Source organism: Nannospalax galili, unplaced genomic scaffold (genome assembly GCF_000622305.1).
Source record: "Nannospalax galili isolate Female #2095 unplaced genomic scaffold, S.galili_v1.0 scaffold612, whole genome shotgun sequence".
NCBI classification, from domain to species: domain Eukaryota; kingdom Metazoa; phylum Chordata; class Mammalia; order Rodentia; family Spalacidae; genus Nannospalax; species Nannospalax galili.
This window is the reverse complement of record NW_008333388.1, coordinates 1-15,251: the sequence shown is the minus strand read 5'-3', so window position 1 is coordinate 15,251 and position 15,251 is coordinate 1. Positions and strand designations below refer to the sequence as shown.

At 44.6% G+C, this 15,251-nt stretch overlaps 1 protein-coding gene and 1 pseudogene across 1 annotated transcript; one reads left to right on the top strand and one right to left on the bottom strand.

The window, feature by feature from the left end:
* Window positions 1–2,262: 2,262 nt before the first annotated feature.
* On the top strand, window positions 2,263–2,496 carry LOC103730012 (beta-defensin 109). Its single transcript, XM_029561102.1, has one exon. It carries the CDS (start codon window positions 2,263–2,265, stop codon window positions 2,494–2,496), a length of 234 nt encoding a protein of 77 aa, XP_029416962.1.
* A 2,911-nt stretch (window positions 2,497–5,407) lies between these two features.
* Window positions 5,408–15,063, bottom strand: LOC103730010 (annotated as a pseudogene).
* Window positions 15,064–15,251: the final 188 nt, after the last annotated feature.

Sequence of the window (15,251 nt, the reverse complement as noted above, 5' to 3'; positions counted from 1 at the left end):
TCTTTAAAGATTTAAATTTTTTTGTAGAGGTTTTTGATGTCTTTGGTCAGGTTCATTCCAAGGTATTTTACTTTTTTTGCAGCTACTCTTTCTCCAATTGCTCTCCATCTTCTGGTGTCTTCCTCAATCTCTTTCTTTAAAGATTTAAATTTTTTTTGTAGAGATTTTTGATGTCTTTAGTCAGGTTCATTCCAAGATATTTTACTTTTTTTTGCAGCTACTGTGAATGGGAGGGTTTCCCTGTACTCTTTCTCCAATTGCTCTATTGGCTTATAGAAAGGCTGGTCAAAAGCCTTAAGCACGAAAGGGATCCTATGGGGATGGAAGAAAGCCCTTCCAGAAGCCATTGGGTTGTTGAAAATCAACCTAGTACCAGGAGTGGGTTGCCCCACTATGAGCTGTTGGCCAGAGGGGCCCTGGAGGTCCCCAAAACAATAAAGGTCATTGCCAATAATGCTGGTTATATACCAGAAGTGGACGGTAAAACCCTATTGCTGAAGACACTGCATGATGTGAGTATGGGAGAGGGAGAAATCAAGCTTGAACTAAGATGGAAACTCTCTGCTGCTGGCTGGCTGGCTTTCATAGCACCAGAAGGTGACATGCAGATGGCTGGGGGAGAACTAGCCCCTGTAATTTTGCTCAGTGATGGACCCTGCATGCTGCACTATCAACATGCCAAACGAGATGTTCCAGCTGGTGCAACAGTGGCACATCTAATTGTACAACAGGCAAATTTTTGGTTGAATATAATGCCCGCTCCTAGGGGTGGAACACACATCCGGTACTGTAGATCAGGCCAACCCCCTGTGGCAGGGGAGAAAATAGGGCCCAGTGGGAAGTCACTGCAAAGCTACTGTTTTGTTAGATGGATGTGATGCACCTGCTAAAGTACCAACCAAGCATTCGTGTTTACACCCACAGGTTAAGTTATTACAGCAGCCACTGTTTAGATGTTCTTGCTTCTTGCTGTTTGTGTTTTTATAGTAGATGGAATCCCACTGAAATGGGCCAACAGCCCATGGAAAACAGATGATGCAGAGACCTGAAAGCTCAGTGCCTCACCACAATGGGAGGAAGATCATCAGACACCTATCACCCCCTCCAAGGCTCAGGGACTTTTTCAGAAGAGGTTGGCAGAAAGAATGTAAGAGCCAGAGGAAAGGGTGGAGTGTTAACTGGAAGTGTCCTCTGACCACTATGCCAGCAAGCTATAGTCACACCATCTACCCATGCTTGTCAAGGAGTTGAGGGGGGAGTCAGTTACCCCTCCCACCCAATCAGTCGACCTAGCTGCATGTGGGGGAGGGGCTAAGGGTATATGAGCTGAGCATGCCATGAGGCTCCTCTCTTGCCATTTTATGTGGCTGTTAGGAAGTCACAGGATCTATATTTGAGTGTGGGCTTTCTAGTGCGCCTGTAAATGTGGGGTGCCCACTCTTCTGTAAATAACCCCCCATCCTATGCTCTGTGAGCAAGACCAATAAACTCATTAGGATTTTCCAAAAAAAAAAAAAAGTGGAAACCATCATTATTCCACCAAACCCCATGTTGGCAAGCCCTTTGGTCTTTGATTTCTTAGTCCTATTTTGCCCCCTTAAGCTTCATTGTATATATTTTTTTATGTAACCTGCTTCAAGTTATTTCTGGAAAAACGTGTTAAAAATTGCCTCTCTTTGGAAAAAAAAAAAAAAGAAAACGATCTCTGTCCACCTTATCAGTTCCACTCTCCAGGCTACATCTGGCTCATTTCTGTGTTATTTTGTTTAAAGAATTTGCCGCTTTCTGAATTATTTGATCACTCTGGTTCTGTGTGGTCAGACATCACCACTGAATGTAAACTCTGTAAATGAGGGAAACTTCCTACCGCTTTCACTTTTCTGTGAGAATGAAGAGAAATGCTTGGTGAATGAACTGCAAATATTTGTGGATCTGTGTAAAGAAATAATATAACAAAGTAATCACGTACGTAGGGCATCCACTTTGTTTATAGCCTTGCTGTTTCGTTTTGATTTCTAACAAAGTCACATCTGAAGCATAAGCTAGACTTCTTATGTATTTACCAGGAAAACAAGCAGCAGATTGTGAATCGGTGAGCTGTTGTGTGGAGAGGAGAGAGACGGAATGTGGGTGAGGGGGAAGAAGTGGCTAAATTGTAATCTCTTATCTGACTCCTTTTCCTCATAGAGAGACACTTGTATCAGAGTTACCATGTCCTCAAATGTAAGCATGTTCATGATTTTACATCCACGTACTTAGCTAATGATTTTCCTGGCTGTCTTCTCTGCAGTAAGAAGTGGTCTGGGTAATTCTGAAACTCACTGTCTCAACCTGGAAGGCACCTGCAGAAGAGACGTCTGTAAACTAATAGAAGATGAAATCGGTGGCTGCAAAAGAAGGTGGAAATGTTGCCGATTGTGGTGGATTCTTGTGCCGATTCCAACGCCAGTTATCTTTTCAGACTACCAAGAACCCATCAAGTCCAAGATAAAGTAAAACCACGAAAAGTATCTGGAGTAAAGTTTCTGCCTCTAAAGCAATAGAATATTCATACTGCTGACAGCTCTTTAATCAGACTCTGTTTACCTCGTCAATAAAAATAAATATTGTCTTCAAATACGCTCAAATATAATGGCTTTATGACATTTTCAAGCTCAAATTATTTACATATAAGAAACTTCATTTAAAATACTTTTAACGTTGGCCATGCTAATGCATGCCTTTCATCTCGGAGCTCAAGAGGCAGAGGCAGGCAGACCTCTGTGGGTTTAAGACCAGCCTGGGATGGTCTACATAGTGAATTCCAGTCATGCTGGGGCTGCAGGGAGCCCCAGTCTCAAAAAGCAAACAAAAAAGGCTTTTCACAATTGTCACAAAACTCAGTAGATTAACAAGCTCTAACAGTGAAGAAAAGGGTGTACAGCACATGACTAAATACACGCAAACAGACCAAATTCAAAGACAAAATATAAAGTAACTCCAGACCGTATGTGAATGAAAGCAAGATACAGCTAGCGAAGGAGAAAGGATGGGGTAAGGCTACGGGAACATGACTTGGGCTAATAAATGAAGACTTCAGGTGTCTGAGAGTGGATCAGAAATATTTGAAAGCACAAAAGAACAGAGGTAGAGAAAGAGAGGAGAAAGAGGAGAGAGAAAAAAGAGAAAAGATGGAGTGAATGAGAAAACAGAACATACTGAAAAGACTTCTAGTTCCTTTAGTCAACAGAAATATAAGTTAAGTGCTTCAGAAGTTGAAACCAACTGACAGTTTCACACTTCGCTCCTATGAGCAAACGGCACAGTCGTTTGGAGATGAGCTGTGCTTTATCCACCCTGACAATCTCCCCTCAGGATAATGAACCCCTTGGGTATGAATTTTGGTAAAGTCCTTTAAGTCCAGGCTGTCAGCTGTTGGTACACCTTTCTGACACTGCATCACTTTGACACAGCTCATCTTCCTTCTCCATCACAAGGTCTCAATATTCACCTTCACCGAATGTGACCTCAGTTTTACCCCAGGCCTCAGTGCAGCAGGGAATTTGCCCGTGATTACATATGTCATCTAATCCATTCTACTTGAACCAATCACACACAGTCATACACTTACCCAAAGCCTGGTTTTTGTCTGAGCCTTGCTAGTCTGAGCCTGTAGCCACCCATAGCCCTAGGTAGTGTTCTTACCCCAGGTTTATATGAACATTGCTGTAGACTTGTGCCATATATAATATACAATATATGACTGGTATGTAGAGTTGGCAACTAGGGGAAAATGAAGTCAGCAGTAGTTTTCTCTTCTCCCTAAACAACCCGTAATGAACTCATTTTCTTATCTCAATCAACTGATGGGGACACTGTTAGAATTGTTGGCATTTCTCTGTTCCTCGATTTACTCTCATTTTCCATCATCGTAGTGAAAATTGCCCTGGTGGTGCCTAAATGAAGCAAATTATTTCAGAGAATCAAGTGCAACACACTGTGTAATTATTCAATTTATCCTTAATTGACCACCATGATGAATCTTCGTAATGTTTGTGGAACATGGACCTCCATCTTACTGTGTCTTCCAATCCCTCACACCTCATTACTCACTAGGATTCCCTTTGTGTGTCCCTCAGCTTCTTGTTACAAAGACCCACCTCCATATTCCCAGGTGTACAGTGAAATTCCCTCCTGACCAGGAATTGCACACTTTTAATTGGTATGCCAGTTGGGATGGTGCTTAGTCCTAAACCAGACACTCATACCACTCCTTCTGAGGCTTAGGGAACATCACAGGACAGCAGAAAGAATGTAAAAGCTGGAGCACAGGGAGAAGGCCTGTAAAATGCTGTCTTCAGGGCATGACAGCTGTCTTAGTTTGTTCTTCATTGCTGTGACAAAACACTCTGACCAGTACCAACTTAGGGAGGAAAGGGTTTATTTGTCTTACATCTCCCAGGTCGCATGCAGTTCATCAGGGAGCCCAAGGTAGGAACTCAGGGCAGGAACCTGGAGGCAGGAGCTGGAGCACAGGCCATGGAGGAACGCTGCTTACAGGCTTGCTCCCTTGGCCCCTGCTCAGCCTGCTTTCTTATGCAACACAGGCCCACCTGCCCAGGGGTGGCACCACCCACAGTGGGCTGGGCCCTCCCACATCACTCATCAAGAAGATGCCCTTCAGACTTGGCCACAGGCCAGTCCAATAGAGGCAATTCCCCGATTGAGGCTCCCTCAACCCGGGTGTGTCAAGTTGACACTAAAGCTATCCAGCACAACAGCTATTGCAGACTTGATGGCACAGCCGCTGTGGTTGTCTACACTGGACCTGCTCAAGATTAGACCTATCAATATCTAATCATGGATCAGGGAAAGACTCATAGGGCCTCATACCTTCTTGCTAAGCAATTGGTAATGGATCAGTTCTGGAGGAGGGACAGTCATTGTGTACCAATTGATAAGGTACCAGGCTTCTATGGACAGCTCCAAACCTGTGGTGACCCAAACAGTCTGGGTTAAAATCAGTGGGCCACGAAACAAAACAAAAAGACAAGAATGTGGGAAAGGGGCCTGAAGGGAAAAGGGGTGATGACAGGAGAGTGAGGGGAGAGACGGGGATGAGCACCGGGAAGGCCCTGCATACACCTATCTGTTGAGATTTCCCTTGAGCTTTTTCTTCACTTTCTTCCCTCCCGGCAGCCTTGTAACAGCCCCATCCAATTTTCCCATTAAAAATAAAATTGTGTCTTCTTTATTTTGCATACTTTAAATTCAAAACAAAATAAACAAGACAAAACACTCACGATATGCAGCACTTAGTCTTGTCTTCAGGCTGAGGGAGAGGCTTCCTTTCCTGTCTTCAGATACAAGCTGGAAGAAAAAGAAGTCCTCTAGATATCAGTAGGTGGCACAGGGCTAGTCAAGCCTGTTATGGAAGCAGGAGATGGGGGTGGAGTAGGGAGCAGGATGGCACAGAGGGCACAGGCTTCCAGTAGGAACTGTAATCTCCTTTCATGAAAGATGCGTCCTCATCACCCTCCAGTGAAGATCTCATCAGGAACAGCAACGCTGGGCTCTCCTGCTCTCTTGTCATCTGCACAGTGCCCAGGCCTAGCTTCATCATGCCGTAGATGTGGTCGGAGTCAGTCTGGAGAGCCTCAAGGCAGAAGCTTAGGCGAGTAGGTCCTTGACAGCCCTGTCGGTCTCATCTGTCTCAGTTTTTTGCTGCAGGGTCTACACAGTGGTGTGGTTGGGGCTGATCTCCAGGTGCTTTTTGGCCATCATACGACTCACTGTGGAGTCCTCTCAACCCACCTGGGCCTTCATGAGTCTTGTCTTGTTGGCTGTCCAGCTTGTCATAATGTATCAGAATGACAACACAAGCCTAGTAGAGATTGTCACCTTCTCAAGCTTCTCATTCAAAATGTCCTTCATGAGCTTGCAAAGCTTTTCAAACTTGGCCTTGCTCTTCTGCATTTTCTTCTTTCCCACCTTCTAGCAGCTCCAGGTCTTCCTTAGTAACAAAGACTGGGCTTTTCCCATCAAACTCCCTGAAGAGCTGCACACAGTACTTGTCAATAGGCTCAGTCGTAGAAACCACCTCAAAGCCTCTCTTCCAAACACTCCACGAAGGCAGAGATGGCTGCCGTCTCTTTGCTCTTGCCTATGTGATTGGTTATTAAATGTGACTCAGGGACCAAAAGGCTACACACTGCCATTCCTAGTTAGCCCTAATTTCTCTGTCCCTCCCTCCACTTCCGCACCCACAAGGCAGCTTTTATCAGACTCAGGTGCCAGTGCACCAGCTATAGGGAAGGTGGGCTTCAGTGGCACATTCTGACAGGGAAGTTTTCATCTCCTCTCCAGATTGAGGTGTGATGGTGCAGCAGCTCAGACAGACATCCCTGGTTGATGGAATCCTCCCAGATTTCAAGCTGTAGCTTCTTAGAAAATGCCTCGTAGAATTCCTTGTAGTTCTGTTTGTCTTCTGTCAGCTCAGCTCAGAGGTCCAGGGACTTCTTCCTGTATGTACAGGTGACTTTTGAGATTTTGCTCTCCTGGATAATTTCTCAGGAGATGTTTGGGGGTAGATCCTCAGAGTCAATTATACCACGAATAAAGTTGAAACGCTGGCAAAGATAAGAAAAAGAAAAGCAAGAGGATTAAGGAGCAATACATTGGTCAGGAAGAACTGAATAGGGGTGGCCCTTCTCATCTGATCCCATAGCTCCAGTCTTAGGCCTCTCCCCATCATCCTTATCTTCCTCTTCTCCACCATCACGGGTCTCTTTCTCTCATTCCCTCACCAAACAGAGGGTGACAGGACCGCTTATGAGCTATGAGTGCTTCTTCACCAGTTCCTTGAACTCTCCTCTCTTCCTTGAGATTGGGGATCATTTTAGTTCTGTCTTAGTTTACTGTCTGCTTGTGTGATGAACAACATGACCAAAAGCACCTTGAGGAGGAGCGGGTTTGCTTCAGCTTACAGGCTACAGCCCATTACCAGGGAACCAAAGCACACCCTCAAGGCAGGAGCCTGAGGTAGAAACCATGGAGAAATGCTGCTTACTGGCTTGCTTGCTCCCCATGGCTTGCTCAGCTGCCTTTCTTACTCAGTTCAGGCCCACCTGCCTAAGGATGGCACTGCCCACAGTGGACTGGGCTCTCCTACATCAATTAGCATTAATAACATTAATTTCTTAATGAAAATATCTCACAGATATAGCCACATTTGAGTCTGATCCAGGTAATCCTTCAGTTGAGGCTCCCTTTTCCCAGATAACTCTAGGTTTATGTCCAGTTAACAGCTGCCATTAACTATGCCAGATACCTTGGCCAATGGGCTCACTTGGTCTGCACATAGTGTGAAGAATCTCCCAGCAGAAGACTTCCAGGCATACTTAGCATTATGCTTGGTGATCATGCCACTTTCTATGCACCAAGATAGGCAGAAGAGAATCCAAAACCAAACTGCCTAATCATAGTGATGTCTACAGCAGCCTGGAGATCCTCCATGAAAGCTTAGTGCCAGATTTAGCCGTGGTTTCCAAATTATGAAGTCAAGGCTTAGTCATACCAGTGCCTGTGTTCACCAAAGTCAGGATGCAGTCTTCAGGGTTGAGGATGCTGTGAATTTTCAGCTCTTTACTGCTGTCAGACTTGGGAGGGTCTGTCAGGCTTTCCTGATGAATCTTGTCCAAAGCATTAGAAACATTAGAGATCAACTCCCAAAGGAAAATTTCCTTGTTTGAATAGAAAGTATTGATGTCAAAAGACACAAGGTGGGCAATTTCTGCCTTCGAGGCCAAAGTCTTCTCCTGCTGTCCGTAGCTCACACTGACAGGAAAGGGCTGAACAGTACAGGGCAGAGTAGGCCCAGACTGCATCTGATCTCTAATGGCCTCCAGGGCCTGCAGCTGTTTTCACACATCGTGTCTCAAAAGTTCGTATTGGCACATGGAAGTCCTTTCATTCAGATTTGTTTTCACTGGCTCCTGTCTTGTGGAGGAACTATGGACTTCGTGTTCTCACACTTCTCTTGTTGCCTGGCCGTTGTGGGATTTCCACCGTTTCTTTCTACTAGCGATCTACAAATGGAGGCTTTTGCTCAGGTGTCCTCACTGTGGTTCCTATACATGTGGAGAGCATCAGTTCATCTGAACTCAATCTGTAGTCCAGGAACACCCTGTTGTTCATGTACTTCTGACACAATTAGTACCACAGCCTGTAAAAGAAAGAGCTTCTAATACAATTAGTACCACATCCCGTAAAAGAAAGAGCTTCTGATCAGTGAGAGACCCAGTCAGAGAACAAAGGAAGACACCTGAGTTCTTCCTATGGCCATCACATGTGGGTGCAAAGCCCCAGCAACCTTACTTTTACATTCATGCAGTACACGCAGATAGATGATAGATAGGTGATCGATACATAGATGATAGATGATAGATAGATAGATGATTGACACATAGATGATAGATGATAGATACATAGATTTTTGATACATAGATGATAGCAATGATAGATGATCGATAGATGATAGATGATCGGTACATAGACAGATGATAGATAGAGATAGATAGATGATAGATAGATGATAGATAGATAGATAGATAGACAGACAGACAGCTTAATGACTCAAGATTTTTGTCCCATAATTTTAAAGACATGAGTGGCCAGTGAGGAGGTGTTTAGTGTCCTGGACTTTTAGATGGAAATTTAGTTTAATTTAGTGTCATATGCTAAACTTGACTGAAGTTTTTCAAAGGTGTTTCCAGCTATTTCTGCTTAGGATTTGAGTGTCATTCTTTCCACTGGGGCAGATCAGCCTCCCAGGGTACCCCCTCTTTTCCTGGCCTTTTGTATCTGCTCTCTAGCACTTTCAAAATGTATAGGTCTTTTAAAAAATTTGTTCTTGTGGATAAATCCTGGGGTTCAGTGGTCTTCTCTGCTTTCAGAAGAGGAAGAGGGAGGGTAATTAATACATGTAGATAGGACAGTGGAAGGAGGAATACTGGAGGTAGAGGAGCACAGTGGGGTTGGAGATGGGCAAAAGAGGGGTGATCAACTGCAGCTAAGTTTGTGTGAAAATGCCATAAAGAAGCACCTCTAAATGAGGAGCTACAGGCAATTGATGCTGTTGATGGCGGGAAAGGTAGTTTTCTCCAGGGATGAGCTCTGAAAAGTTATCCAGTCCCAAGTAGATACATGCACACATGAGCACCACTAAATGAACTCAGTTAATTATACATTATACATGTATATATATTACTGATTGATTGATTGATCTTTTTGAGACAGGATCTCCCTGTAGCCCCAGCTGTCCTGGAACTTGCTATGTAGACCAGGCTGGCCTTGAACTCACAGAGATCCTACCTCTGCCTCCTGAGTGCTGGGACTAAAGGTGTGCACCACTATAACTAGCTGTATTATATATATACATATTTATGTATATATAATTGTATATACATAATGTTATTGTTACATATGCACTTGTAGACATACATATGTTTATGTACATTTATAAATGTATGTATTTATATGTAATAATAATGATCAGAGGGCAAGAAATTGGGAGGGAGTCAGGGGGGCATGGGAGATGATGGAGGAAGGGGTGAGAGGGGTGGACATGATGCAAATTCAATACACATTATGAAATTCTCAAATTAAAAACAAATGATTAAAATAAAGACAAAAAGTTGGCGACAATTCAGACAAACAGTTAAGTGACGTGTACATGAAGGACCTGCCATGCGTAGACTGGATAACACTAATCAGGAGTCAGGAAAATGGAAAAGAAGCATGCAGGTAAAGGGAGAGAAAGAACCTGAGAGAGGGGTCATAGGAAACCGATGTTACCAGGGGAGAAAATGGGGGTATTCAACTGAACGGAGGAGGGAAGGACATACAAGGAACCGGAGGGCAAAGGGGAAGAAGGAACTCAAGAGAGGGGGGATAATAGGAGACAGATATTGTTAAGAAAAAAATGGGGGATATGAGGGTACTTAAACTGGAGACGGAGGAGGGAGGTTAGACAATTAGACAGAGGAGAGATAAATAAAGCTTAGCTGACTGAAAAAAAAAGCCAGAGGGAAATGTATTACCTCAAAAAACCCCTGGAAAATGCACATACAATATCTGAACATCAGCGCATGTGTATTCCTGAAGGCCATATAACAAGGAACACAATGCTAGACAGAAGTCTCCCTTTGAGTTGTTGGTCAGGGTTAGAGTCTCCCAAAATAACACAGGCTATTACCAGAGCCTTTGATTACCTCCCAGAACTTGAAGGTAAGAATTTGAAGGTAAGACATCCTTCTAACCCAGGACTTGGAGCAATGGAGCAGGAACTGACCTGGAAGCCTTCTCCCTGAAGAACAGCTCTCATAGTTCTAGAGGATACTATGCAAGCTGCTAAGGGAGAAAATCAATCCATGGTCCAGAGCAGTTGTGAACCTAATAACCACAACAACTGGCACAGCAAACTATCTCCGTTGGTGCAGTAGTGGCACTTTCATCTAGAGGATAATCAACAGCTATCTAATCGGACTTAAAGCCCTCTTGATGGGGGGCAAGTCATGGGTGGCCCTGTAAATACAGCCAAATAAATATAGCTGGAGAAATCACAAATCCCAGAAAAACCCCGTCTTTGTCACGTTTCTAGATAAATGATATTTCTTACTGTATGCTAAATATGGATCCTTTGTTTACAGACAAGTATACCAGTCACCACTCATCAAAGATGCTTCTTTTTGCAACACAGTTCTACAACTGGTCACACATATGTCTGAGGGATGTCTAGCCCTAAGGGACACATCTACAGTGGAACCTCTACACCCAAGACTTATGGAACATAGTGGATCGGGGGTAGAGAGAATACTAATATCCATCAACTCTCAACAGTAAAGCCTCATACAACAGAATGAGATGCACACAGAAGGCCACAGTTGGCTAAGTTTTAGAGAATAAGGGACTGTAGAGTCCTATCCCTGGACAGGACTCCTATACTAAACCTCACCCGCCCATGACTCAAGGACTATTGCAGAAGAGGGGCTGGAAAGATTGATGTAACCAGGGTTGGTACATGAACATAGGAAACAGAGCTTTCAGGCCTTGGGGAACTTGCTCATATGAACTTCAACAATGTCGACACCATGTACAAGACCCATGATGACTCATTCAGATAAAAACCCAGCATAGAATGTGGGGGAAATGGGCAGCAGGCCCCATCCCTAGCCAAGGAACTATCAGCAACCCATTACTGCCAGGTGAGGGAGGTATAGACTTCTTTAAGGGAGTGACTCCAAATAGGCTACCTAGACTCCAGTGGCTGAACTTGCACTGAGGGACATCTGGATACAAATGCTTGACCAGATAGAGCTTAACATATATGACAGAATACCTGAAATCTGGTTGGGGGCTATCTGAGGTGGGGAGTGAGGAGGGGGTCTAAATTTGATTAAGGTATATTATATGAAATGCACAAAAACTCATAAAAATCAGAGAAAATTATTATTTATTATTTTTATTTTATGTGTATGATTGTGTGCTGGACAGCTTTAGTGTCAACTTGACACACCTGGGCAGAGGGGGCCTCTGTTGGGGAATTTCCTCCATTGGACTGGCCTGTGGCCATGTCTGTGGGGCATGTTCTTAATTGCTCAGTGATGTGGGAGGGTCCAGTCTAGTGGGTGGTGCCACCCCTGGGCAGGTGGTCCTGTGTTATATAAGACAGCAGGGTGAGCAGGGGCCAGGGAACCTACCAGTAAGCAGCATTCCTCCATGGCTCTGCTCCAGCTCCTGCGTCCAGGTTCCTGCCCTGAGTCCCAACGTTGGGCTCCCTCAGTGATAAACTGTGACCTGGGAGATGTAAGCCAAATCAACCCTTTCCTCCCCAAGTTGGTGCTAGTCAGTGTTTTGTCATAGCAGATTGTATTGCCTGCGTATATGTAAGTGTACCCATGTCACACAGTGCCCATGGAAGTCAGAAGAGAGTGTCAGATTCTCCTGAAACTGAAGTTATAGACAGTTGTTGGCTGCCATGTGGGTGCTGGGAATAGAACCTGTGTTCTCTGCAAGAGCAACCAGTGCTCTTAACCCTTGAACTGTCTCTCCAGCCTCAGCCAAATCAGACTCCTTTCAGGTTGAACTGGGAGGCATCATATAGTTCCACTGTAGCTCACGCTGGCCAAGACTCTCTCTGTAGCTCAGGAAGTGAAGGCTTTGTCCCTTCCCATTTCTCCAAGGCACAAATCTCCCCTCCCTGGATCCACAGAAGTGACTATCATTGTCTCAGATTTATTCTGCTGACTTCCTTCATCCCTGGGAGCCTGGCTAAGCCCAGACATATGGGTGTGTATACAGAGGACCTGACTGTGGAGGTCTTCATCATCAAACTCTGCCATCAGCAGTGGGGCAGGTGATCCACAGTCATGGCCCCAGAGCTCCTGATCAACTTAAAAGTTCAACCTTTCTGTAGAAGATCCCAGTTCATCATGCTCTGAGGACAGCTTGACATTTTCTGCTCACTTAAAGACACTGGAAGCATTTCCAAAGGCACTGGCCTGGGCAGTAGCTCTTCTCTGAGGGATGTCCACATACAGCATGGACAGGAAGGAGGGGGATCTACACGTTCAATCCCGAGACTGTTCCTAATCAGTAACTCAAGCTCTACCTTGGGGTCTGTGTCCTTCTGCACCAGGACAGGGGACTGGGCCCTCTCTAGGAATGCTAGAATTAAGGATTACGGAGCCCAAGCCTGCTGAAATAGGGAAAATCCTCCAGTTTGGGGTATATACCCTTACAAGTTTGTCTTTAAAGGACACATGGGACTGTGACTAACAATGAGTCCAGATTGTAATTGTCTGTTTGTGGATTAGATTGCTGGTGCAGAAGGAAACATGTCTCCCAATCACATGCTGAACTTATGGACAAAGGACAGCTTCCTGTCACCAAATGACCCCACAGATAATCTGAAACATCTAACTATAAATACAATTTCTACATATAATATAAACATTTTTATTTATTGAAAAAATTTTCAAATTATGGAACACCAGCACTGTGGATTCTGACAGCCTGTATTACTAGTTGTTGATCATGATCAATTAGAAGTCATTAATTCTCCCTCAGTTCTCTAATGAATGGAGGAGTTGCATTCTTTAAAGAAAAACTTGAATCCTATCTAACCCCATTACTTCCTATTGCTGCGATAAAATACTCTATCCAAAACCAACTTGGGGAGGAAAGGGTTTATTAGATTTACAGCACAGTCCATCATCAAAGGAAGCCAAGGCAGGAACCTGGAGGCAGGAGCTGGAGCACAGACCATGGAGGAATGCTGCTTATTGGCTTGCTCCCATGGCCTGTGTTCAACCTGCTTTCTTATATAACACAGGACCACCTGCCCAGGGTGGCACCACCCACAGTGGGCTGAGCCCTGTCACATTACTCAACAATCAAGAAAATGCCCCACAGACATGGCCACAGGCCAGTCTGACAGAGGAAATTCCCTAATTGAGGTTCCCTATTCCCAGGTGTGTTAGCAACTGAACTAAATCTGTTCAGCACAGAGGGTAAAGTAGAAATGGAATCAGGCAAGATAAGTGAGGTGTTTCCTGGATCTCAACATGTCAGGTCTTTCTCGTGAACTTCATTACTCAACAATCAAGAAAATGCCCCACAGACATGGCCACAGACCAGTCTGACAGAGGAAATTCCCTAATTGAGGTCCCCTATTCCCAGGTGTGTTAGCAACTAAACCTATCCAGCACACTGTATCATGTATCATTCGTAACTCATGAACTATTTAATCATTGCAATTCACATCTTAGAAACAATACCTCTCGAGTGAATATGACTGCAAAATGTCTGTGAGGTAACTGTAACCAAACTTTTCAGCAAAAGTTAATATTATTAAATATCAATTTGCATTCAAAAAAAATCTAAAAGGCAGATTTGGTTACCTACTCATTGGCTAAGAAGATTTGACCAGTCAAAACTTTGCGATATGAAGTTGTAGGAGATGAGGCTTGTGTGCTTTAGGGAAACACCCTGCCCACAGGGACAAAGGAGAGCAGAGGGGTACCTGGAGCATCACTCTGCCATGTTCTTGAAGTCTCCAAATCTATGGCACAGTCTGAGGGCTTGGAGTCTCCATTCTGGGATCCTCTCCTGTAAACTCAAGAACTGGGAGGAGCCTGCAGCTCATTAGCTCATTTCTGTGAACTCCAAGGCGCCACCCAGCTCGGTTCCTCCCAGAGAGGTGAGGAGACAACACATAGGCCTCCCTTAGGATTTTAGATGTGGGGGATGGGGATGATAGAGTGAGAACCCGTTCTACACAACGCTGATTTGAACCTATTAAATGTAGCCCTCCCAATTAGGGTTTAGCAAGCGTAATTATCCTAAGTTGCTCCTCAGTTGGGCAGTTCATTTTTCATGTAAAATAGAGGGACAAGCCACCGAGGGATGCAGCCAAGTGGGAGAGCGCTTCACCAGCCAGAGTGTCGTCCTATGTTCAGTCCCAGGTTTGGGAAAACACATAGATATTGAGCAAACAAATGGATGAAAGGATAAAGGAGAATGAGAGGGAGAAGGGGAAGAGGAAGAAGAAAAGGAAAAGAAGAAGAATCTGGAGTGTGTGCTACCTATTAAATACAGACACCTCTGTAGGACCTCAGTGGACCTAGCCTTTCTATGAGTAAGCATCATCTGCCCACGTGCAACCTGATGAGTTTCAGTCTAAGAGGCAGTGGTTTAAAGAGTTGCTTCGAATCTAAGGCTGGCATGAAAATACCAGCGATGGAGGGGAATATCACCTCCTATGGATTCTTTCCTATTGGCTGCAGGAATATTCACAGTAAGCTGGGTGCTGATTTGTCTTTCTTCAAGGTGCCCTCAAAGGACAGCGCAGCTCTATCTTCACAGACCGTCGACCCCGAGTCCCTCTTTCTGAGGACCCAAAACTTCTCAAGTTCCAGTACAGACCGCATGCTTCTGCATCCCGCCAAAGCTCTCTGGAGATGAGGAAGCCAGATGAGGTTCCTCATCGTTATACCCAAATATGTCGTTTTTACACGTGTCCATCCAATTTTTCTCTCAGAGGACCACAGGCATGGTTCTCGGGGCAAAACAGATACCAACAAAGGGGGTAAAATCACACATTTATTTGATGAAAAGAATTTCGGTTCCACTACAATGAATCGGAGGTAGGGTATTGGGGTGGTGGGCCTTGTGAGTCAAGGGGCGGTTTGTACAGAACACATCTGTAATAC